This window comes from Lissotriton vulgaris, chromosome 10, assembly GCF_964263255.1.
Source record: "Lissotriton vulgaris chromosome 10, aLisVul1.2, whole genome shotgun sequence".
Classification (NCBI taxonomy): Eukaryota; Metazoa; Chordata; class Amphibia; order Caudata; family Salamandridae; genus Lissotriton; species Lissotriton vulgaris.
In genome coordinates, this window is record NC_141698.1 from 1,063,215,186 (window position 1) to 1,063,240,931 (window position 25,746).

Here is a 25,746-nt window from a genome sequence, read left to right on the forward strand (position 1 = left end):
TGCAGACGGCCAAACGTGATTTGTATTCATGTTTTTTACTTTAATTATCAGTCAGGGTCATCAAGGAAACTGTGGAATACATTTTAAAGTGCATTGTTTTATTAACAGTCTTTAATTGTGTACTAATGTGGAGAAAAATACGAGCTTTTGTTGGGTTTCCCTATTTTTGTACTGGCGGAGGCATTGAAACTGGTCATGCCGAAAACAGACCGGTAAAAACCCTAGCTCGTGTCTGAGGCAAGCTGCGGTGGGCGGTGTGTGTGGGAGGACAGGGGGCAGGGGTTTGATGCCAATGATGCAGCTGGTGCACTGGCACCAGGGCCAGGGCTATGAACAGCCTTCTGCACCTCAAGTATGGCTGTTTCCGTGTGCGGGTTCTGACAGTGTTATGTAGATTAGTCTGTGTAGCATGCGCGAAGTAATATACTGTAGAATGGAATATGCGTTATCCTATTCAAATAGTGTCAGTCCATGCCTCATTTCTATTTCTATTTCTATTTAGGGAGTTTTGTATACGCTTGGTGACGCACAACAGCGTGTCCCCGCGCTAAGGAGAGAGATTTACTGGGATCTACAGAGATGGCCTACCTTACTGAGCGAATAGTGTAGTTTTGAGCTTCGCTCTAAAGATTAGTTCAGATGGTTCTAATCGCAGTGCCATCGGTAATTTGTTCCATTTAGAGGCTGCAAGGTACCTAAAGGACCTTCCACCCATCCGCGCTCTAGACACCTTAGGAACGACCAGGAGTCCTGAGCCGGAGGATCTCAAAGTACGGGACGGCTCATAAGACGTCAGTAGTCCCTGCAAAGGGAGAGGAGACCGCCCGTTGATGATCCGATGGCACGTGCATAGTGCTTTGAATTCTACCCTACTTCTAACCGGGAGCCAATGCAGCGACCGGAGGGCAGCAGCAGAAGCGGCTCTTCTGGGTAGTTTGAGCACCAATCGGGCGGCGGCATTCTGCAGGACCTGTAGGCGGCTAAGATTCTTCTCCAAGGTCCCTAAATAGAGAAGATTGCCGTAGTCCATCTTTGATGTAACAAGTGCATGCACCAAGGTTTGTCGGGCTTTCATAGGTAAAAACTTCAGAGTCTTCCTGAGACTTTTGACGGTCCCAAAACATGATCCGACCACCTGGTTGATCTGGGGGCCGAAAGTAAGGTCAGTATCGAACCAGATGCCCAGGTTCTTAGCTTTCTGGCACGGGATGGGTGTTGGACCAAGACAAGACGGCCACCATGCCGACGTCCACCCTGATTGGCATCCCCCCACGACCAGCACCTCGGTCTTGCCTCCGTTGAGCTTGAGACAGTTGGCGGACATCCAGGCTGCAAGATCTTGCATGCAAGCTCTGAAGATGTCCGCTGAAAGACCGGGTGCACGCGACAGGGAGATAACCAACTGCGTGTCGTCGGCATACGACACCAGTCGGAGGCCGTAACTCTCTACTAAGGTGGCGATCGGGGCAACATAAAGGTTGAAAAGTGTTGGACTCAGGGACGAACCCTGCGGCACTCCCTGGTCCAAAGAGATCCGTTCAGAGTAGTGGTCACCCTGCCTCACTTGAAAACCTCGGCCAGTAAGAAATGAGTATATCCATTTCAGCGCTGCCCCTCTCACCCCACCTTTATTCAGACACTGTAGCAAGATGGAATGTGCTACAGTGTTGAACGCAGCGCTGAGGTCTAATAGGATTAGAGCCATGGTTTGTCCCTCATCTGCACCCTGCCTAAGGGACTCGGTGGCCCTAAGAAGGGCAGACTCCGTAGAATGACGGGGCCGAAACCCAAATTGGCTCAGCAGCCATAATGTGGAATTACAATGTTTACTAGTCTGTCTGTCCTCTGCCAAATGCTGTGGTAAAGCAAATGACCATTTTATCTCAAGTAATACATTGTGTTGAGCCGGACTTATTCTCACCAGTGTGGCAAGATTACAAATGTGCACATTTCATATTTTGATCGTTTGTCAAAGTACATTGCATATTCCCAGGTTGTAGTCTGGACCACTGGAATTATGCCATTTTGCGGCTCTGGTGATTTCCGTATACTTATGGATTTACCGCATTTGCCTCGTAATCCATTAGCTGAAGCATAATCTTCAGATTTAAAAAAAAAATCTAACTCAAATGTTGCTAAAAATACTGCAGCACGTGTTGCCGCAGAGTTGAAGGCCCTTCACATAGGCGGACTAGTCACTTTCTGTTGTTTATTGGATGATACACTTGTACCACTGAAGTGCAACCTATGCCCAGATAGTATTACTTCGTCATTTTTTTCACAAATCACGATCACAAAAAAGTGCCTCATTACACAGCACAATTTGTCTTTTCTTGGTATTTTTAACGCCACCTACCTCGAAAATACATATATTTCTATTTACAGTCAATGTATTTATAGATGTGAAGTTAGGAAGCGTTAATCTGTACTTGTCTCTACGGTTGTGTGGTCGTCCCTGCAGGATGCTATTTAAACCTTGATTCTCTGTTCGAAGGCCCTGAAGTGCTCAGTTTCAGTTGTTTCTGCTCAGTGTTTCCTGGTGTTGAAGTCTCCACCAGTGAATCTCGGGCTGCTCCTCTGTGCCGTGGGCGAGGCTAGTCTGCACTGCTCGAGTAGCCCAGGTCTGTGTTCTCCTGCAGGCACAGCGAGCCGCATTATCACTCCCGCGCAGCAGGGCTTTAAGTGTGATGAAAAAACGGGGGGGGGGGGGGGGGGGGGGCTTTAAAAGGGGCGTGGCCAATGGAATTAAGGGTGTGGCTTAAACCACGTAAGCAAAAGCACAGATTTTTAGTTTGCGTATATTTGGGACTTTTATAGCTGGTAAAAATGTGTTTCCTTCATGCTAAACTTCGATAAAAACTTTACTGATTTTGAACAAACTTAAGAACTTTACATGTCGTACTTTGAAAAGTTTGTTCTTCTCAAGTTAGTTAAATAGCAGCAACGCAACCAAAGTTAGCCTCCTCCTGGCCTAACAGTAGCACTCTCGCACATCTTTCTATTTTACTATTATTGGGTTTACAATGCCAGCAGAGAAGCATCGTCCTCCTCACCAAAGTTTTCCAAATTTGACCTTTTTGAAGAATCTGGGACACCCAAATTGCAGTACAAAACCTAATATCCCCGCTCTTCAGACATGATTTCCACTAGACTTGTTCATCCCACATCCTTATTTCTGGTTGATCAGTCGCCTCCCGTTACCTAGTGATGCCGACACATAGTATAATTCTATGTCACGTGGTGCCCTTCTGCCTTACGCTAATGTACAGCAGCATTTTTTTCCTACCCTTGCTGAATTTGTAGTTTTTCTTAAATTATGGCTCTGAAGATTATACTAAGAATGCACCCTACAGTAAGTGCCTTTTTGTGTATTACCAGTTGTTTACCTACATTGTGTATTCCAAATATTGAGATAATAAGGTCGAATACCCTCTCCCCCTCATATCCTTAAATACTTGTGTAAATCAAATGTATTTGTTCTCTATTTGCCCCCCTAGAAAAATGGCCATACTCTTTTTTTAGGTCTCGCGACCTATCGATGCGCGCAAGCGCATCGACCGTAGCGAGAATTCATGTGGCGAAAACATCTTCAAACCAAAGGGCTTTCAGCCCCGCGGTTTTCATGCAGTTCACGTGAACCACGTGATTAAACATGCACGCGCATCGGCAACATTTCTCAATCACCCTCCCACAGGCACGCCCCCCCACCAGGCTCTCCCGCCCCCATCAGGCTTCCCTCCTAATCCACCGCAACATTTCTCAATCACCCTCCCACAGGCACGCCCCCCCACCAGGCTCTCCCACCCCCATCAGGCTTCCCTCCTAATCCGACGCAACATTTCTCAATCACCCTCCCAGAGGCACGCCCCCCCACCAGTCTCCCGCCCCCATCCGGCTTCCCTACTAATCCGCCTCCCCTCGCTCGCATTCCCGCCCCAGGCTCTCCCGCCCTCATCCAGCTTCCCTCCGCCATCTGCCTGCCACACTAGAGCCATAAGCTATCCTCCCAAGTCGAACTCTCAAGCATTTTATGTCTGAGCCACTAACCCGAGCTCACCAAAGTCTTACTCATTAGCCACCTATGACTTCACCCAAAATGTCCGCAGCTCCCTTGCATATACTCACGAGCCCTCAAGTCTTTCCCCATCCACTTGTCTTAATCTCAAAGGGCTCCTATTACCCACAACCCAGCAGTAATGCACACATTTTGCATGCCCATCCTGTATTAATACCCGGTGCTCCATTTCTGGCACTAAAATAGCAAACACCTCCGAGTCCGAGACCTCGTATTACCACCAGCCCCAATAGCACACCTCTCCTACTCAAACTGGGAGCCCACATTCATTCTACAATAATTCGATACTATCCCCATCTCGCTTACCCCCATGGCGATGGCACTGGTTCCTCTCAGGTTTAGCGCGGGCGGCGAGGGTACAGAAAGGGTACAATGGGCTGCCTACAATCTGCGGGGCGCTGGCGTGGCGGCCATCTTAAGACGGGGCTTTCTCAGAACCATGCAAGTTGTCATATACCGCTGCCGCCATAGTCGGTCGGGGTGACTATGAATGGTTGTGGGCTTAACATTATAACTGTTTCAAATTAGGTGCACCTTATCTGCCGTAGATGTGTTCTGTTGTCTCAGACTCCAGAATACATAATGAAACTGTTGCCTGTCGCAAGTGTTTTTTGTTGGCAGGATCTGGCTTTGCTCTCACCATACCTGCTTTTCAACAACGATCAACCTCCCAAACCACTCTGTTTGGTGCACTGGACCCCTCACACCACCGGGCCTCGGTGCCACTGTACCCGCCGCACGAGCGCCCCTGCATGCTGTGTACCAAACCGCTTTTTATTATTTTACTTCTTAAATGCAAGAGCTTGTTTTTCTGATTTCGGTCAGAAATACCTAATTCTAATCGTCCAGTGCCTGCCAGTGGCAGAATTGGAAACACATTCCTCTACTGCCCCTCACCCGCGATCGGAGACACTGAAACGGGTGTTGAGGTTTTTTCTTGCACCCCGTGGTTCGACAGTCTTGAAGCAGCAGCTGCAGCAGCTGTCGGGTTGTAACAGTCTTCAGTGATCATTCACTGCATTAACCCCTAGCCTGCTGTTTGTGTGCCACGCACCCCTTTCCCCCGCCCCCGCTGCTGCTGATCTCCTTGAGCCTAAAGCCCCCTCCCCCTCCACACACCCAGCTTTTTGGTTCTCTGTAAAATTGTCCTGCTGTCTCTGCCTGTGCTGTAAACCCAGCCTTTTGCCTGCTGTGCAGCGTCTGTTCAAACATCCGAGGATGCTTTTCCACTTAAAAAACAAGTCAGTGGAGGCGGTTCCACTAGGCAGGTCTTGGCTGCTAAGCAAATGGAATGTTTTTTTTAGACCTCGAAGGCATCCTTGGTGCCATTTCTTCATTTTCAGTGTGTGCACAATACAAATGCCCTCTCGCTTTCCTGTTACCCTGTGGCACACCAACCGGAGTACATCTCAGTCAGTGATGTTGTGTGCTGTACACGGTTCTGCAGTTGGAGAATTAAATATTTTAAGTAAGGCATGCTGGTTGTGCCAGTGCCAGTCAGGGGGGCAAGGCGCCCTTCGCAGCCCACCCCCAAGTTCAGACTGAGTCTCATGCTTGTGTGGGGGGAGGGGTCTTTCCTGCGCCGCCTTTGCTGTGTGCTGAGCTGCTGGCAGCTGCATGGCGAGTGGAGAGAATTTCTCAGGACACCTAACAACGTGGCGAGGTCCGTGATATTTTTCGCTAGGCAAGGCTTTTTTTTTGTAGCGTTCACTTAATAGGGGTGGGCGGGGCTGGAATGTCTGCGTGCAGTGGCAGTGCTTATCTGAGAAACCTGACCTATTGCGAGCTGTCTGTGATCAACCCCTCCACAGAAATGTCCCTGCAGGAGCCGGGCCAGTGTGTCCCCTGTTCATTCGGAGATCTCAAAATACTCTGTAAATTCCTTCGTATGCAGCACGAGATTTGCATTTAAAACGCTCCCTGGGAAAAGCATGTATCATTTTACTGCTCGGTCACAAAGAGCAGCTGGGATGTATAGATGGGTGCAGTCGGTGCCGTGCAATACATTGTATTCTTATTTACCCACAATGATTGTTTTTAAATACATACCAATATTCGGAAATATTTTTAGCCGTTTTCTCGTATGGGGACGATTTTTGATTAACAGTTACCTTCAAATGTATTAACACAGGGGTCACTCAGACTTTCTGTTACAAAAAGACCGACTGGACGCCAGTGTTATTTGCTATTTAAATTGCCGCCATTATTTGACTTCAACCCGTGGCATTGAAGCGCCCCAGGGTAGATATCTTATCTGTTGTCCCCAAAGGAACAGAAAGAACAGCCTCAACCTCACCAACTGATCTTTTTAAAGAAGAAATTAGAATGAATGCGTGCCACAGCCTGTTGTGTTCCTGTATTTAAAAGTAACTTTGCATGGGACACATTTTCGGGAGGGTAATTGGGCTGGCTTGCATACAATTATATAAAACTGGTTTTGCATTTTTGATTCAGAATTTTTCATAGGCATTCTTATTCAGAAATAAAACAAGCACTGGCGTTGCCAATAGGTTTCGCATTTGGAAAGTTGGAGCTATTGGTTTTGTAAATGACATTTTATATTTATATATTGTTATTGACAATGCCAATAACGATATATAAATATAAAATGTCATTTACAAAACCAATAGCTCCAACTTTCCTACTGCGAGACCTATTGGCAACGCCAGTGCTTGTTTCCTTTTGCAATCAAGGGTTCTAAGTTGAGTCCTTCCATCTGATAGGGACTTCTATCCGCAGCTATCTTACATTAGAATATTTTCCAAGCATCAGAGTGGATCTGGAAATTTTGGCGCAATCCCCTTCCGTGCAGGTAGGTGGTCACAGTCTAATCCGTATGGCGTTGTTGGCATAGTTCGTGCTGGAAGTGATCTGTGTGAAGCCTATATAGGCACCACCTCAGCGCTCTGACCTTATTTCCTTCTTTTCTGCGCCATCAGTGCCGATCCGATCGAGCTCCCCTCAGTCACTTTTTGACTGACTTTTTTCAACACTTTTGTCGTCGACTAGTGTGACTTTTTTCAGTTTTTTGGGAGCTATCCCCAAATGAAACCACCGATTCAAACTTGTGGAGCCTGTCATTGACTGATGTCAGTGACAGACTCCCACTTTGTGGGTCTGTTGGGCCTGAAGAGGGACCACAACTCCACATTGTGTACGGAGTGCAAGACTATGAACCCCAAGGCCATCGGTGAGCGAGCCATGATGCTCTCGGCACTCATCATGCAACTCTGTGCGCTCCAGGTTCCGTTTGCTTGGGAGGTTTCTGAACCGCTCTTGGAGTCGCTTGCGTTGGTCCTCGTAAAACCCCAGGACTTCTTCAGGTAAGTCCCATAAGAAGTCAAAACTTTTTTGGGCTTCTCAGCGTCACTCGCATTCTTCGGACGATGTGAGGAAACAATACCACAAAACCTAACCTCACTCTCGGGTGGTTCCTTGGCAGCCTGTGTTGGAAACTGGGTTCTCTCTTAACTCCCCAAATTTCCTGGTGCTGGGGTGACTCCCACCCATCTCCGAAGGTTTTGAGGCTATTCTCATTTTTGGGTGGTGGAACCCCTCTGAAACACCTTCTGGTCCCATGGGTTTGGGAGGGTCCTCACTTGGGACTCGGCCGGCAGGTCCAGGCCGCACTCGGCTCCAGTTGACCCCTTAGGATCTGTTGGTGGATCCGTATCTGCACCGTGACCTCTGGGGACCATTCCAGAGGCACCGTTCCTAGCACTGCCAACGCTCATCGACAGAACCAAACCCATCATGATTCCAGACGCCGATAAGGAACCAGACCTGCACCGACCAGGCCCACACAGCCTGAATTGTAGATGAAGCCCTATTTCACTGAAGAACACGAATGAAGGGGATCTGTGTATCCCGATACTCACTCATTAGCAGAGTCCATGGCTGATCACAACTGGTATGAGAACTTTGCGGACGCCATTGGTCAAGCTACCTCACCAGACACTGGCCTCTTGTCTTTCCTCCCACAGTGGCTTCCGAGGACAGGGCCTCTTTTACGATGTATGTCCAGAGTGCAGCTAGATCTACAGCTGTCCACTGTTCAAGTCAAGACCAATGTCTTGACGGAGGTGCTTCAGCCAGGGGTATCCCCATCAGAACCCTTACTGCCATTCAACAAAGCCCTGCTAGACGTTCTGCTCAGGACCTGCTTTAAGCCCTGCACAGGCACTCCTGTGCACAGGACCATTGCTCACTGCCATTGCCCCGCTCCCGGGAACCTAGCCTTCCGTTCTCACCACCCTACCGCTGAGAGTCTGGTGATCCAGGCCTCAACTTCCTGAATAAATCCTGGTGTGTTCCCTACCACACCATCAGATGGGGAATCCAAGAGGCTGGATACAGTTGCTAAGAGGATTTTCTCTTCCACCAGCCTGGCACTGCAGTCTGTGAACACTGCATACTTATTGGGCAATTATTCTTATACTGTATGAGATTCGGTTGCACAAGTGCTGCCCCTGGTCCTGGATGAGGTTCGGGCTGTACTCTCCCAAGCTATTGCTGATGGGTGAAATGCAGCAAAGTTTGCAATTAGATACGGGATTGATATTTGTTTATAGTATTTTTAGAGCGCACACTCTTCTCCAAAGAGATATCATGGCGCTAGATCCTTAGCAACATAGCATCCGGTAGCACAACATGTTCAAGATGGATAGCCAGGTCATCAATTTCTTCCAGAACCTGAGAAAGTTTGAGGTAAGATGGAGATCCAAAGGCAGCAGATGCCAGTGAGTGGCGGCTAGATGATGGAGAGCGGCCACCCATTCTGACTTTTCTGATATGCTTAGAGCTAGCCAGGGCTGAGTTTGCCGAGCGCTGTGCTCATGTAGGCTTGTAAAAACGCACGCAGCCTCGCAAAATAGCAAGCCCAGAATCATATGATGCCCTATGAGCATGGAACAGTAACTTAAATTTAGCTCTCTTACGTACAGATAGCCGGTGAAGTGAATTCATATAGAAGGTAGCTGAACTGAGTCTGGCTGCTGCATTTTGAATGAACTACAAACGGGTAAACAACGTCCACCATTCCCAGATATAAAGCATTGCCATACTCCAGCCTGCTCATAATCCAAGCCTGAACAACTGTTATTCGCCATTCCACCAGTATCCAGCGGAAGAGGTTTCACAATAGTCTGAGCAGGCCAAAGCTTTTGCTTCAATTCGACTTCACCTGATCCTGCATGGAGAGGGAGTCTACTATTAAGAATTCAAAGCTCTTGGCAGTTTCGGGCTTATCCTCCGGAACAGCAAGTTGAGAATATTTGTCTATGATTCCGATATTTTGGCCTCTATCCTTGGTTTCGGTGAAACTGACTACGATCGAGGCTGCTGGTTCTCATTGCCTCCTGCATCCTATTGGTAAAACATGCCCATTGGCATATGCTGGATCTGCTGTGGGACTTAGACTCAGTTCACATACCTGAGGGAACTGCAAACAGTCTGCAGTGGTGGCTCATGGACGGCAATCGGGTCAATGGTAGACCTCCCCTCTTATCCCAGCCAGAGCTCAGAGTTGTGAGAAATCTGTCACTTCTGAGTTAGGGCAGCCACCTGGGAGAGGTGGATATCAGAGGCCTCGACCTCTGAGTCTCAGCTCCACGTCAATCTGTTGGAACTGAGTGCAATCCAACTGGCATTGAAAACCCTTTTTCCTTTTATCAAAGGAAGGCTTTTTCAGGTGTTCATGGACAAAAACACCGCCATGTGGTATTTCAACAAGCAAGTACGATGGGGTCGAGGACCCTATGCCAAGAAACTCTGCACGTCGGGACATTTTTCTGGTGGTTCAACATCTTGCAGGCTCTATGAACACCAGAGCAGACTAACTCTGCTGTCGATGCCTAGCGTTTTCACGAATCATGTCTTCCTGTGGAGCTAGTGCAGGGTCTCTTCTGAGATTGTGGGGAGCCTTGATTATATCTATTCACCAACACTGAGAATGCACAATGTCGGCACTGCTGCACGCTGGAATTTCAAAGGCGATTCTTGCTCAGAGACGCGTTTTGTTTCTAGTGGAGTTCAGGTCTCCTATATGGCTTTCCAACTATACCACTATTGTTCATAGTTCTCAAGAAGATCCCACGTCATCTTAGTGGCTCCGGACTGGGCACAGAGAGTATGGTATTCCAAACTCCAGAGCATGATTATCCGTCCTCCAGTGAGACTGCCCATTCAGGAGGACCTTCGGTCGCAGCAACAGGGCAGGGTACTACACCCGAACCTGTCCATTCTCCACTTTCATGCGTGGAGCTTGAGTAGCGACAGTTAAGGGTGTTTAATCTCCCTCCTCCAGTGTGTGACTTCATTCTGGCAGCCAGGAGTTTTTCCAGTAAAACTATTTTCGCGCGCCGATGGGACAAGTTTGTGGCTAGATATACATCTAAATTGGTTAATCGTCTGTCTGCACACTTGTGCCAAGTTTTTCTTTTCATTCTATCCCTGGCCCTGCAGGCCTATGCTTTGGGCAAAGTGAAAGGACATCTGTTAATGTTATGGGTGTCTTATATAGCGCTCGGCTACTCCAAGGAGTGTCCCGGCGCTTTCAAACCCACAGCAGACTAGCAGAAAGCAGAGGGAGGAACGTAAAGAAAACAGCAGGTCACTGTCCATAGAGCCATGTCTTCAGGCCTTTTCTAAATGCCAACAGGTTCGAGGTACCGCGAAGCGACAAAGGGAGGGCATTCCAAAGCTTGGGAACCAGGTATTTAAAAGAGCGCCCCCCCCACCCTTGCTTTCCTAATAGAAGGTACCATGGCCAGACCAAGAGATTCCCATCTTAGGGATCTGACAGGCTTGTAAAAAGCAAGGCGTTTCTGAATATATTCAGCTCCCACAGCATGGAGAGCCTTATGCGCCAGCGTGAGTGTTTTAAAAACAATCCGCTTGCGAATAGGGAGCCAGTGTAGGGAGTGTAAAAGGTCCGAGGCTCTCGCGCGGTGCGGCGCGGCAGACCGAAGACTGCCCGAGCCGCCGAATTCTGGACCACCTGAAGTTTCTGTAAGAGATAGTCGGGAAGACCCAAATACAAAACATTTGAGTAGTCCAGCCTAGAACAGATGAGAGCCTGGACAGTGGTTTTCCTATCCGCAAGCGGGAGCAGGGGAAGAAACTTGCGCAGCATTTTAAGGAGACCAAAGCAGGTGCCCGTCAGACCAAGGATCTGGGACTTAAGAGACAGGCAGTTATCAATTTTGACCCCCAGATTCTTCGCAACCTGCGAGGAGGACGTGGGCGGGGACATGTTCACAGGCCACCAGTCCTGCCACTTAGGGTCTGCCTGACACCCGAAGAAAAGCACCTCAGATTTTCCAGGGTTACATTTGGGGCTGTTTCGCTGAAACCATTCGACCCATTCGGACATCTGTCTGCCATTTCAGTCTTTCTGCAGTTGCCGGACCAACCTTCCCTGTTTAAGTCACCTATTGTAAGTCACCTATCATTAAACGTTTGCAGCAGATGTTTCCTCCTACACCCTTCATTTCATTATGCCCCATAGGGACTTATTAGTAGTTCTCACCTTCTTCATGTGTTCCCCTTTTTAGCCGATGCACAACTGCTCTCTATGGCTTCTAACTCTCAAAACTGTCTTCCTTGTGGCAATAACATCTGCCAGGAGGGGTTCCGAATTGCAGGCGCTTTCAGTTAAACCTTCCCAAACAAGCTGGTTCTTAAAACTTAAGCATCCTTCTTGCCAAAGGTGGTCACGCCTTTTCACGTCGTGCAGAACATCACCCTGCCTACCTTTTTTTTTCATGCTCTTCATCCTTCCAAAGAAGAGGAGAGACTCCACCGTCTGGATCCAAAACTAGCGTTGTTGCTCTGCATTGATCATACAAAAGTATTCCAGGGGGACGATTAACTCTTTGTTGGATTTGCAGAGGCAAAGAAAGGAAGGCATTTCAGAAAAAGATTATACAAAATTGGCCAAAAGGCCTCCAGGGTAGAGAGGCGCTTCCTCAACCGGGAAGAAGGAAAGGATATGTCCTCCCAAAAACTATATTTACTAACAACCAGGCACCAAAACCCACCAAAAGAAGGTAGAATTAATGAGGTGGCCCAGTTCCCAATAAAAGGATAGTTTTTTTTTTTTTTTTTTTTTGTTTTTTTTTTTTGGGGTTCAACCTGCTTTATTGGATTGAAAAGAGTGTAGTACACAGCTTGGTTCGCCACAACCCGGAGGCCGGCAGCAAAATGCATGAACAGTACACAGCCAATAGCCGGCATCCCAGGGGCCCGGCGGCGTGTGGGAGAAAAACATACATGATGTCGGTTCTGCAGTCCAGGGAGCAGGTCCGGCAAGGATGAGCAGCAGTTGAACAGGGTTTTTTACAGTCGAGAGTTGAGAACCCTCTTCTGTTCATTTTTTTTGTTTCAATTACGTATTCCCCTCCAAAACAGTAACCCAGAACCCCCCAACCCAAATTATAACTACGAGGCAATGTGTTGCTGTGTCGAAATATAGTCGTAGTGTGGTGCAGCGAGATGGGCCAGTAGGCCGTAGTCAATGGCGGAACTGATGTCCGAGACTTGTACCCTAGCGTGGTAGAGGCCTGCCAAGATGTGTCCTATGGGTGCAGAAAAAATGAGAAAATCCGGGGTGCCATCTAATCGGAGCACGAGTCGTGCTGGGGATGCAGAGACAAGAGGGAAGTCATATCCGAAGGGAAGGGGGGGGCGTGGGCCAGATTCAAGGCAGGTGATCTAGTCCATACAGGGCGCTGCAGGGGCATGAGAGCGTGTGGGGACTAGGAGCATCGGACGTCGCAAAGGAAAATCAAGGGGGCTACAATCCGGGAGGGGCGTCCGCGTGCTGGGGGGGGGGGGGGGGGGGGGTCGCTCGAACGTGCATCGTCTTCCGAGTGTGTGAGCAGATAGTGCGTTAACGGTTCCCAAATATCTCTGGGTCTGCAAGAGAGGGGTACCAATTCGGCAAAGGTAGTGTGTTGGTCCTGGCAATATGTTAAGTCCGTAAGCCAGTCCTTAAACTTGGGAGCTCTTCCTCTGCCCCAGCGGCAGGCTACTCGACGTTTGGCTAAGAGTAAGGCAGTGTCAACAAATTTGCGGCTTCCTTTAGGCAGGTGTTTCGTGTGTCCGAGGACGGCGACCAATGGGTCAGCGGGCATTGCCTCGTCCACCATCTCCGCAATAGCCTCCATAACCAGCTGCCAGTAATGAGCTACCTGGGGGCAGTCCCATGCCAGGTGTAAAAAATCAGCATTGTCAGCACGGCAGCGCTCGCAGCGGTCGTGGTCAGCCAAGCCGAATCTGTGTTTCCGAGCCGGAGTATAGTATACTCTCTGAAGGAATTTGTAATGAATAATTTTCAATCTGCTGCTGGCAGATATACGTGAAGTAAGCGTGCAGCAGTATTTCCACTGCTCATCAGTGATGTCGATGGCAAGTTCAGCGGACCAGCGCAGTCTGGCACTAGACTCCGGTTCAGGGGCGGCAGTGCGGATCTGACGGTAAAGACCTGATACCAAATGGGACCCGTCCTGTGATTCCAGCAGGAAGTGCAACGGCGTGAGGGTATCAGGTTCGCTGGGATAGTCAGGTAGTATGTCCCGCATCCCCGCGCGTAGCCTAATGTAATAAAAGAGTTCGAGGGAGGTATGCGCTTGTGCTTGAAAGAACTGCTCCTTGGTTTTGAAACTACTCTCATGGAACAGGTCGCCCCAGCAGGTGATGAGCAGTTTGTCACATAATTGACGGAAACCACGTTCCGACAAGAGAGACAGTTGTGGATGATAAGTAAGTGGTAGCTTAGGGGAGTAGAGAAACAGGCACGACAGATGTCTGGCAATGCGGCGCCATGCGTCCAACGTGCTGGAAACTGAGGTGTTCGCAGTGGTGATGGACGCTTCAGGACAATGTAGCAGCCCACTGAGTGGTATAGGGTGTACAATCCAGTCTTCCACCGCTATGTGTGGCATGAAAGGAGTCGGAGCAATCCAATGGTAGGCAAAGTGCGCTTGTGCACATTGGTAGTAAGTTTCAAGATCAGGGACGTCGAAGCCGCCTCTGTCGTAGGGGAGAGTCAATGTCGACCACTTTAAGCGGGGGGATTTGCCGCCCCAGAAGAGTCTGCGCAGCTCCGTGCGGAGCGTTCTGAAGAAAAAAGCGCCAGGGTAATAGGGGATGTTAAGGAAAAGATACAGGAAGCGAGGTAGAATCACCATCTTAATGAGTGAGGCTCTACCCGCCATGGAGAGCGGCAGCGTAAGCCATCTGTCCACCGCAGTAGTGAGTTTGGTCATGGCTACCCCGTAGTTGGCTCGTATCGTCTCCTCTCTATCACGAGATATTCGAATCCCCAGATATCTAAGATCATCGCTACACCACTCTAGTGGGTAATCGAGAGGGAAGACTTGCACTGCGTCAGTAAGTGGGAAAAATTGCGACTTTGCCCAGTTAATGTGGACACCCGACACCCCTCCGAACATAATGAATTCTCGGAGCAGGGGATTGAGATGTGTCTCGGGATGCTTAACGTATAATGTGATATCATCAGCATATAGGGACACATCTATTTGCCGTTGCAGGCATTGCACTGCACTCTCCCGATGCAGCTGCCGTAAACGACATGCAAGTGGTTCGACCGCAATGGCGAATAGCAGGGGAGATAGCGGGCATCCCTGCCGGGTGCCCCTAGTGAGTGCAATAGGCGGCGATAGGCGGCCATTGATCAGCACTCTCGCAGTGGGGTCTGTGTACAAGAGTCGGACCCAAGAGAGAAATAACCTGGGGAAGCCCATGCTGGCCAAAACCGAAAACAGGTAAGGCCATTCGACCGAGTCGAACGCCTTGGTAGCATCCAGGAACACCGCTGCTACAGGGATGTCGGGGTGGACCGTGCGAAGCAAGGCAAAGAGGGTGCGGAGATTATGGGATGTAGAGCGTCCTGCCACAAAGCCCGACTGGTCAGGTAGGACCAGCCTGGTCATAAGAAGCGACAGTCGGGTGGCTAAGACTTTGGCTAGGATCTTGACATCGCAATTTAGGAGGGATAGTGGTCGGTATGAATCACAGGTGGTGGGGTTTTTATCCGGCTTTAGTAGGGAGGTGATGACCACTTCACGCATAGAGCGGGGAAGTATGCCATCAGCTAAGGATTCCGTGAAGACTTCGCGTAGCACCGGCGCCATTATGTCAACGTAGGTTTTATAAAATTCGGCCGGCAGGCCATCAAGTCCCGGCGCCTTGCCATTCTGAAGTGACATGATGGCCTCTCGAACTTCGTCTAATTCAAGAGGAGCTGCAAGAAACTCTCTGTCGCCATCGCTGAGCCAACATAGTGCCACCTCAGTGAGGTAGTCAGCGTGTGATGCATGTTCCGCTGCCGTTGAGGTATATAGCGAAGAGTAATATGTCGTGAAGGTGGTCAATATTTTTGCCGGGTCCCTGATTACAGTGCCGGTGTCGTCAGTGAGTTCGAGTATAGTGTTGTGTACGCGCGATGGTTTAGTGATTGCAGCGAGCACTTTGCCAGGCCTATCACCCTCGCAATATTTCCGAGCCACCCAGTGTTTGCCCCGATATTTCGCCTCCCTAGCTGCCTCCTCTTCAAATTTCGATAGTGTCTCCCTAAAGGTGGCGTGTAGGTGTGGGTCAGAATTTGCGACCATGCAGCGTTCCAGAGCTCGCAAGTCGCGCTCCAGTGCAGTTATGGTCTGTAGGATATTACGCAGTACCCCGTGACACTTGGAGATGCAGAAGCCCCTAACAGTGACCTTAAAAGCCTCCCATATGTGTTCCACTGATTCCACAGAACCTTTATTCCTTGGGAAAAACTCAGCTATCTCCTCACCCAACTCAGTACGGAAAACATTGTCCAATAGCACATCAGGTCGCAGTCGCCACTGAGGACGAGGGCTTTCCCACCCAGGAACGTTGAATTGCATCGACACAGGGCTGTGGTCAGAAAAGGTCCTAGGCAGGTGTTCTACGTTTACCAACTCTGCAATAACCTCTCTATCAACTAGGAAATAGTCGAGACGTGCCCACGTCCCGGTGTGCGAGGTGAAGTGCGTCCCCTCCCGCCCCTGGGTATGCAGGTGTCTCCAGGCATCCAAAAGACCCCCCTCCTCCATGATTCCCTCCAATGTCTCCCTAGATCTGGGCTTGTAGGAGCTGACACCGTCCGCCCTATCCATGTGAGGCACTAGTGCAAGGTTGAAATCTCCACCCCATACAACATGTCTTGCCCCAACGGCCACAATTTCCCCCCACAACACAGAATAAAAGGCTGGAGTGTCAACATTCGGTGCATACATGGACACAAACATATAGACATCGCGGCCTATTCGTCCCCACAGCAAAGCATAACGCCCCTCTTTGTCCACCGCCTCTCCGAGACGATGAAAAGGTACCCCGCGGGCAATGAGCACCGCAACCCCTCTCGCATATGTCGAGTATGATGAGAAAACACGTGTACTCGCCCATTTTTTCGCAAATGTGGCATCGCCCTGAGCAGGCAAATGTGTCTCCTGTAGCATGACAACTTGCACATGATATCTGTTCAAATAAGCAATTATATTTCTGCATTTCTTCGCATTGTTGAGCCCCCGTACATTCCACGATAAGCATGTTAATCTTGCGCAGGCATTCAACACTGCCATAGAGACAGCAACTCTAAGTATGGGGATGCCCAAGGGGCGCTGGTGACATAGCCACAGCCATACCGCCCAACCTCAAAGGAACACCTTGTCAGCAGATAAATGTACATTCTGAGCAACAAAAGCCTCGTGAACCCCAGCCTCCCCCCACCCACCCCAGCATCCCAAACATGCCAGTAGCCATGGATCCCCCCCTCATAATCCCACCCCAATCTCCCTTCCAACCTCAACAGTAGTAACAAAAAACACAACCATGTATTGGGGAACACCCAGAAAGGGTAAAGCATAGAGTGCGTACTGCCACCACCAGGCTCTTAGCTCCAGTAGTATACCGCCCTCGGTGGAGACTAAGGCCAAGGGGGTGGTCCTTGGCGTACATTACCACTGGGGTGCAATGATCCTGCGTGTCCAACACTCTCTCAGCACTCCAATGTCTAAAGTTCCATAAGCCTCTGGAGAGGCGGCTGGTGCGACCAGCGCCGTGCTCATACCTTGCACATGCAGCTAGTCTTCTTGTCGTTCCGGGGGCAAATCAGCATTCTCTAGGTCGTCTGCAGGCGCATTCCCGCCCCCGCGTGCCGTCCGCACAGTTTTAAGATAATCCTCTGCCTTCTGCGGGTTAGTAAAGAAACGTTGCTTACCCTGATGAGTGATACGCAGTTTGGCCGGATACAGGAGGGCATAGTCGATTTGGGCCTCCCGCAGCTTTTTCTTTACAGGCAAAAACTTGCGCCTTTCGTCCTGGACCATCTGCGTGAAATCAGGATATACTGAAAAAGTGACCCCATTATATTGCAGCGATTTCTGAGTGCGGGCCGCCCGAAGGGCCGTGTCGCGGTCTCGGTAGTTCAAGAGCCGTGCTATTATAGGCCTAGGAGGTAAGCCAGGCTGGGGCATTGGTGCCAGTGAACGGTGTGCCCTTTCCACTATGAACTGAGGAGAGAAAGCGTCGTCTCCGATGGATCCCTTAAGCAACTTCTCCACATATAGCTCCATTCTGCCTGTGGCTGTGGACTCCGGCACATTCGTTATGCGTATGTTGTTACGACGGCTGCGCGCCTCCAAATCTTCGTTCTTCGCTGCTATGACGCGCAGTAAATTTTCCATTCTGGTTAATTGCGTCGCATGGGTTGCTGTGGCATCCGTGTTGTCGGATATCCGCTGCTCCGCAGTCGTAATGCGTTCCTCATGCCGGTCCACCTTATGCACAAGGGCATCCAATCGAGCCGTCATCCCATCCACCTTTTCCACAACAGTGGCGAAGCCCTGCCTCATCTCTTGGATTAGAGCCGTAAGATCCGCCGCCTGGGCCGGGGGTGGGGGGGCTGTGTGCTGCGGAGAGGACGTGCCAGGCTCCGAGTTCACCGTCGTCGTTTTAGTGCCCTTGCGAGCATTGTCGAAGCTCAATTTGGGCTGGCGCTGCTCAGGGCGCCCCATGGCTTCTTGCAGCGATAATCCACAATCCCAGTCAATAAGGCGCAGGGCAGGTCAAAGAGGAGAAAGCGGCCGGGAGGGAGCAGGAAGGTCCCGCCGCAGTGTAGGTTTGTAGCGTGAGACAGGGGAGTCGTCAGCAATCCCAGCCGCACGTGCCCCCCCAGGCTCCAGCCAGGCAGCGGTGGACGTAGAAGCAAGGACGTGTAGTGTATCCAGAGGACCCCAGTGGTGTAGGGCTAATCGTGTCGGAGATCCATGCCCTATAGACCTTACCAGCACCAGTGTGACAGGGGCCAGGTCAACAGGATAGGCAGCAACGGTCAGCAGCGAAGAGGGCAGCCTCACGGGGATCGCCACACAGCGGGATATCCCAGGGTCCCCACACCGTAGGGAGCTGCAGCTAACCCTCTATCCGTGATTGTCACCAGATGTGGCCACGGTGCAGTGACCATCGGCGAGTGGCACAGCTCATGGGTGGGTCGGGCCCCAGTCCTCACTGGTCCATCAGCGCTCGTTGTGCCAGCCAACCATGGCGGCAAGGCGGGAAGCGGCGCAGGCAGGTCGCAATCTCATGCAGGGGCAAGATGAGCAGCCCCCCCCCCAGTACCAAGAACGAGGATCTGCCAGCGACGGGGGGGGGGGGGGGGGGGTCACAGCTCCAGGCAGTGTGACCAGCCGTCTCCTACCTTCGTAGCAGGGCTTCAGACCGCGGCAGCGAGATGCGGCCTGCAGCCTCGTGGTGTCCCTCGGGGTCACGTAGTCGCAGCAGCCGGCCCGGCGTCCTCTCGCGCTCCAGCGGCAGTGTCGGTCAAACTGCCTCCGCTCGTATCTCCGGTCCCGGAGCTCCCAGAGCCGCCAAAGTTGGAGCGAGTGTAGGGAACAATGCAGGTCTCAGAATGCGGGTGGTTTCAGGATAGTTTAGTGCCCCGTGGTGCAGGATTAATGCAGGATTATGTGCCAAGGAACGGGAGCTGCGCGTCTAGGCAGCCATTCCGTAAGTGCGCCCTCTAGCGCCCCAATAAAAGGATAGTTGACCTATTACTACCCCTGTTGAGAGCAATTCCTTTCTATTAAATTCCCCTCACACACTCTAATAGTATCATGTGTCATCATAGGGGCACCCCATCTCCTATAGGCCAAGGTGGGCTCAACCATGTTCCAGGGAGCTCTTGTGAGAAAAGAACGGGGGGGTTAGAGATTAAAAAAACACCATTCACTGAAGGTATCCCTTTAATGTGGAGAGATATTGGTTATTAAAAACAGTAAGTGGGTATCACCAGGATTTTATGGGCCTAGGACCCTATGTATGCCAACATGCTTCAGCCCATGTATAGGCCTAAGGTCCACGGTTTTCTTCAGCGGACAGATGAAAATGGTGTCCCTCCCTGCAATGCTAACAAACAAATGATAAAGATTCAAAAAATTATTATTAGAATATCATACAGACGCCGAGTGGATATACTTATCCTAAGTCAGACGTTCTCTGGTAGGGATGTCCAACCAATTCTAGGTTGACTGCACGCCTCACACAAGTGTGGAAAAGAGGGGAGGTCTTGTAGGCGCACAATCATCAAAGATCCCTGCCCCCCTCTGTCACCTACTCGGTCCGCGACTCGCATCTCTTCTCCTCTGCTTGGCTCTGTGCCTCTGGTGCAGAAAACAGTCTAGAACTGAGCTCAGCGCACTTGGATGGTGCCTATCTAAGCACCGCACATGCCACTTCCTTTGCGGAGGATGTCCCGCGGAACCGACGAATGCCGCATACCGACGCGCAAGGGATTGCACAAAATATCCGATCCAGTCCGACTCCTGGGAAATATTCTAGATAGTCTCTACCAGGTAAGGCATGGCCGAAGGTAAGTAACTTGTTCTTCCACACAACACCTTTTTAGTTTTCAGTTTCTCTCGGTCCGAGCAGGATAGCTAGGCTCTCCCCCCCCCCCCCCCCCCACCCCCCCCTTTCACGTATGCATGTGTGACTTGCATTGTCGATGCTTTAGTATTATGTTTAGTTGGCCATTTTTTACTTTAAACCATTTATTTTTTTTACCTTTTGCTGCATTCAGTTTCAAGAGGACACAACTTCTCTGCTGGCTTTGTAAACCCAATGATAGAAAAATATAGAAATCTTCCAGTGTTATTGCCCGGACATTATGAGGCTAACATTGGTTCCTTTGGTGCTATTTAATTAACTTGAGACACAAACGTGAAGTCTATGCTCAACCAGCAGGTGCTGTAACCACTTGAACATGTGAAATTAATTAAAAATACAAACTGCTGTAGTGTAAGGAGATAGTCAGGCCACCTCCTCTCATATTAACTGTGCTGTTAGGTAAGAGTTTTCTGTGATAGGAAATATGAGAACAGCTTTCAATCACTTAGCATTTGTAGAGCGCGGCACTGTCACCCCTGGGGGTAGCTGGGTGTGTGAGGTCTCCGTTAGGTGAACTGTCGTAGGAGGAGCAAATTTCCTCTCAACTGCTGGTCTAAAAAAAAATCACTCTGCCTATGTTAATGGGTCTTTGTAAAGTCATTCTACAAACTGGGTGATTGGCACTTTGCTATTTAAATGTATTAGTTACTGGATTCATTTTTTTCTTTGTAGGACCAAATTCCAGACGACTGTCACCATGGCCACGACCAGTCAATGGATGGGACCACTCAAAGGTACAGGCATGTGTTACTAGCAATGGCCCTGGTATGCGGTGCATGGCATGGTGGGTAGTGGGGGGAGGGAGGGGAAGGTCAGAAGAATGGTTTCCATATGAATGTTTAACGTTACTTTCCTTAATTACACTACATACTGAACCTCCGTCTCTTTTGGTTATTTATATATTTAAGAATTTATTTAAGATTTATATAGTCCAAGTCATTGGGTGAGCATGAAGGGAGAGAACTAGCTCGGGCAATTTATAGAGCGAGCATGGGTTGAAGGGTGTGTCACATTGGGCGATTGATGACCTTCTAGTTGAGGTGTCTGTTTAGGAGGAGATCCTTTAGCTGTCTCTTAAAGCTCAAGAAGGATGGGTTTGTCCTGATGTGTGTTGGTATGGAGTTCCAGATTTTGGGGAAATTGGTTGAGAGCACGCGTGTCCGAGTTTTTTGTTAATGGACTTAGGGTGGAATGAAGAGTAGGGTGTTTGAGCTTCTTGGGTTTCTCGTCTGACCTGCTGTTTTGAGTTTTGAGGCAAGGTAAGCAGGTTTCCCTGTGTGTAAGGCTTTGTGAGTGAGACAAGCCATTCTGAAGCTGCATCGGGCTTCCATCGGGAACCTTTTCAGTTCTTTCAGAGCAGGGGAGACGTGGTCATATTTCATTTATCCTGTGACCATTGTGGCTGTTGTATTGAGAGTGGTTCTGAGGAGAGCAAGGTGGGTGTCAGCAGCTCCTGTTATGGTGGCGTTCCTGTAGTCTAATCTAGACCGCACTAGAGCCTGCGTGGCGGACTTGAGATAATTGGGTGGTAGGTAGGGTTAGATTTTGTTTAGCAGTTTTAGGTTGTAACAGGCACACTTCGCACTGTTCTTTATGTGATTTTTCATGGACCGTTTGGGGTCCAGTCTGATTTCTAGAGATTTGACGGAGTTAGCTAGGGTTAGATTGCAGTTAAGAGAGTCTATGTAGTTTATCCAATCTTGCACTTGGGGCTACACATATGATTTTGATATGAGGAGAATTTCCGTCTTGTCTTGGTTGAGTTTTGGGTGGTTACGAGATAACCAGTGTTGGACTTCTTTGAGGGTGGAGTTTAGCCTTGTATGTTTTCTAGTGAAGAGATTTCCATGTATAACTGGGAGTCATCTGCGTATAGATGGAAGGGGATGCTTGCTTCATTGAGGGTGACAGTGAAAGGTTCCATGTAGGTATTAAACGGAGTGGGCGAGAGGACTGAGCCTTGCGGGACACCCTGGATTATTGCAGTTGAAGCAGAGGTCTAGTTGCTTATTTTTATTAGTTGAGAGCGACTTTGTAGGAAGAAGAGCTTGGTGAATTTATCACACCTTTCTTTGAATATCTAAGGGTTTTTTGGTGCTGGGTTGGCGGTTTGATGTTTGATGATGTTGAAGAATTCTGTTTTTTTTTCTTTTGTCCAGGGCGTTGCAGAAGAAGGATTCTTTTTTATTCATGATGTGTTTTTTATATTTCCTGCGTTCTCTACTGAGCCAGTCCAGGTGGTTTGTGGATGGATCCTTTCGCCAGAGTCTTTCCACTGTTCTGAGCTCTCTTCTTTTCATGTTGAGCTCTTTGTTGAACCAAGATCTCGATGGTGTGTTTCTCATCATTTTTAGTTTTTAAGGGGCTACTTGGTCCAGGTTGAAGGACATTGTTGAGTTGTAGTTATTGGTGAGTTTAATTGTGGAGAGGTTCTTCGATGGGGGTGGGGGAGCTAATTGAGCTCACATTCTTTAAGGACCGCTAATGGAACCTGCCATATATTTCTTGTCCATTGGAAGGTTTTTGGGAGTGCGGGTTGGGTTTGGAAGGCACTTTGTTGAAGGGGAAGAAAATAACGTGGTTGTCCGTGGAGGATGTTGTCAATTTTTTGTGCACTATGATAGCATCTAAGGTTGAGCCTTTGTTTTACTTAAGCCGTTGCAGTGCTGGTAGAGGTTTTTGCTGAGCAAGAGGTCATTTAAGGATGGATCTTGGAGGGGGGGTTGTCCTATTAGCTGGCAGGTTGTAATGTTTTGCTAGTTACTCCGCCCCACTCAGACATTGTGGTGCTTAATCTTTTAGGCCTTTGAGCTTTGTTGTTGAGAGGCATAGTGGACCAGCTGTGTGGTTGTGCCCTCGCTTGCCTTGGAAGTTGGCGGTTGCTGCATTTAGTGGGGTGGTGGTGATGGGCAGCGGAATCAGGACATGAGTTTAGTTTCATTGAGATATTAGTAAGATCCTGTAGTCCACTTCTAGGTGGGTTTCCATGTGCGTTTGATGCTCAATTAGCCAGGCCATGGGTATTTGATTTAGTGAAAGGGGTGTGCGGGAGTTGTGCTTTCTTTTGTGTGGGGTAGGGCTGTTCATAGTCCTAGAGTGAATGCCGGTGGGAGTGGGTTATGCAATGTAGTGGGGGGTTGGGGGGGGGGGATATGGAAGGTATCTGAAAGAGACTGTTAGTTAAAGATTCCTTACCTTAGAATTACCTCCAGGCCTCAGACTGGATCCAGAGAATCTTTCTCTTGATAGTACCCATGCGTGTCAGTAGGTGGCGTCCGTCGGCTCCGCGTCCGTTGTCGCGGCTGCCGGGAGGATATTGTGATGTCTACTTAGACGCCGCCCCTGCGCGCCTACGTCAGTTGTTTCTTTTTCAGCGCCAGCCTTGCGCAGATCCGAAGGGAGCTGCCCCTTTAGTCATTTTTTTACTACGTTTTTTCCCCGACTTATGCTGAGTTCTTTTTTTAGTCTATCGACTCCTGGTTTACCTGGGATGTCCCATCGTCAGACCAGGTTCAAACCGTGCGAGGCCTGTACCCACCTGATGTTGGTTACGGACCCCCCCACCTTGTATCCCTTTTGGTGCCTGGAGCGCGACCACGACCCTAAATTGTGTTCCGACTAACGGACCATGAATCCAAAGTCTTTGTGGGAGCGGTCCTGAAAGTTGTTGAAGGCTCAGTGTTCTGCTCCGTGTCGCTCAAGGTCCCGGTCGAGAGGAAGGTCTCAGGACTGGTCGCAGAGCCACCACCATCATTTGTCATCCACGTCTTTGAGATCTTCGGGTAAGTCGAAGCACAAGAAGAAGGTGAAGAAGCAGCGCTTCTCTTCGCCTTCTCCCCGTCAGTCGGCCGACTCAATGTGGGACCCGGAGCAGTCATCGCTCTCCAGCTCCATCTTCGTAGGCTGCTTCAGGGACGGCTCAGAGCTTCCCTCCTTTTCCCAGTGCCGGAGCGTCCCCTGCCCAGGTTTGAGCTTTCTACGACGCGCTTCATGGCATCTTTGGACAGCCCAACTCTGTGTTGCGCCATCGGGTCCAGCGGACTTGGCGGGGGCCCTGGGACTTGGATGCCGGTGGCCCCGGCGCTGGAAGGCCAACCAGGATCCACTGGTCGACCTCACAGTACCATTCCCGGCGCTGATCCTGCGACTACTCGCCCGGCGCCAGTCATGTGTCCGACCGGCAGCGACCCCAGCCTCACCCCCACATTGAACATGGCGCCGGACCCATGCCGGAACCGGCGCCAGAAGGCACGTTTGTGCCTCTGTTCATCCCTGGTCTTCCTTTAAGGCCTAATTGGCAACCATAGGAGGGTGAGGAGGACTGGGAGGGGTCTGTGGACCCTTTAGCTGACCAACTTTAGGAGCCAAACTGGCGAGAGGACCTGGATAACGCCTGTGGTCTGGATACCTCCCCTGACCTTTGCATGCTTTCTCCCCCTACAGTTCCTACTGAGGGAGCGTTGTATGCAGTGGTGTTGCCTAGGGCGGCTGAGGTCTTGGGCCTAGAGCTCCCTACAGTGGCAGTCAGGACTAACCTCCTGACAGAGGTGGTTTAACTGGTGGCGGCCTCTTCTGAGCCCCTTCTGCCTTTCAATGAAACCCTCACAGACGTCCTTCTGGGCACTTGGTCCAAGCCTAGCACAGGGGCTCCTGTGGACAGGATGATTACCCGACACAACAGCCCAGCCCCGGGCCATCCACTTTTCCTCTCCCAACACCCAACCCCTGAGAGCTTGGTTGTGTAAACCTCGTCCTCTAAGGGTGCATTCCCTACTGCTCCCCCAGACAGATAATCCTAGAAGCTGGACCATCTTGGGAATAAAATGTTTTCTTCCACCAGCTTAGCGATGCGATCGGTGAACATGCATGCCTCTTGGGTCGTTATACCCATACACTGTGGGATACGGTTGCACAAGTGCTGCCACACTGCCTGGAGGAGGCCCGGGCCGTTCTCACCAGCGTAGTTGCAGAGGTTAGAGACCCAGCCAAATTCACCATCACATGTGGGCTGGATACTGCCGACTCACTGGGCAGAACGGTTTCCACGTCAGTAGCCCTGAGGTGCTACGCCTGGTTGAGGATGTTTGGTTTTTCTGGGGATGTCCAATCCACCTTACTGGACATGCCCTTTGATGGCCGTCACCTTTTCGGTGACAAGGCAGACTCCGCGCTCGAGCGTTTCAAGGAATCTAGGGCTACGGCCAGATCCTTGGGCCTCGCAGAGATCACTCATCCCACACACTCTGCTTTCCACCCCTTTTGTGGCTACAGAAGGGGTGCCCCACCACATTCGACCCAGTTTAGCCACCGGTTCACGCAAGGTGCCCAGCCTGTTTGTGGCCGCGGAACCCAGCGACGAGGGTCTGGAAGTCAGCGGGCGGACCAGTCCACCCATAACCCCCCTGCAGCAGCCTACAAAACCTCCTAGTCTGACCTTTCAGGGCTACCAGAGGTCAGTGGGCGGCAGGATTCGTCATCACCTTCCCCACTAGCAAAACATCATGTCGGACAGGTGGGTTTTGCAGATAGTCCGAAGGGGCTACTCCCTCCCCTTCGAGACTTCACCTCTCTCTATGCCACCATCCTTCCATCGCATGTTGGAGAATAACTTGGCCTTTCTCCGTCATGAAGTTGCAGCTCTCTTCACCAAGGGAACTATTGAAAGTGTCTCTGTGCCA

The 25,746-nt window shown here is 50.2% G+C and overlaps 1 protein-coding gene across 4 annotated transcripts in view; it reads left to right on the top strand.

The window, feature by feature from the left end:
- The window catches only part of AZI2 (5-azacytidine induced 2), a 171,953-nt gene that overhangs the window by 109,921 nt on the left and 36,286 nt on the right, over positions 1-25,746 (top strand). For all 4 annotated transcript variants that reach the window (XM_086942121.1, XM_086942120.1, XM_086942123.1 and 1 more), the window contains one exon: positions 20,741-20,802. In XM_086942121.1, the coding sequence (XP_086798247.1) occupies positions 20,741-20,802 (62 nt within the window). The remainder of the gene's footprint in view (positions 1-20,740; positions 20,803-25,746) is intronic.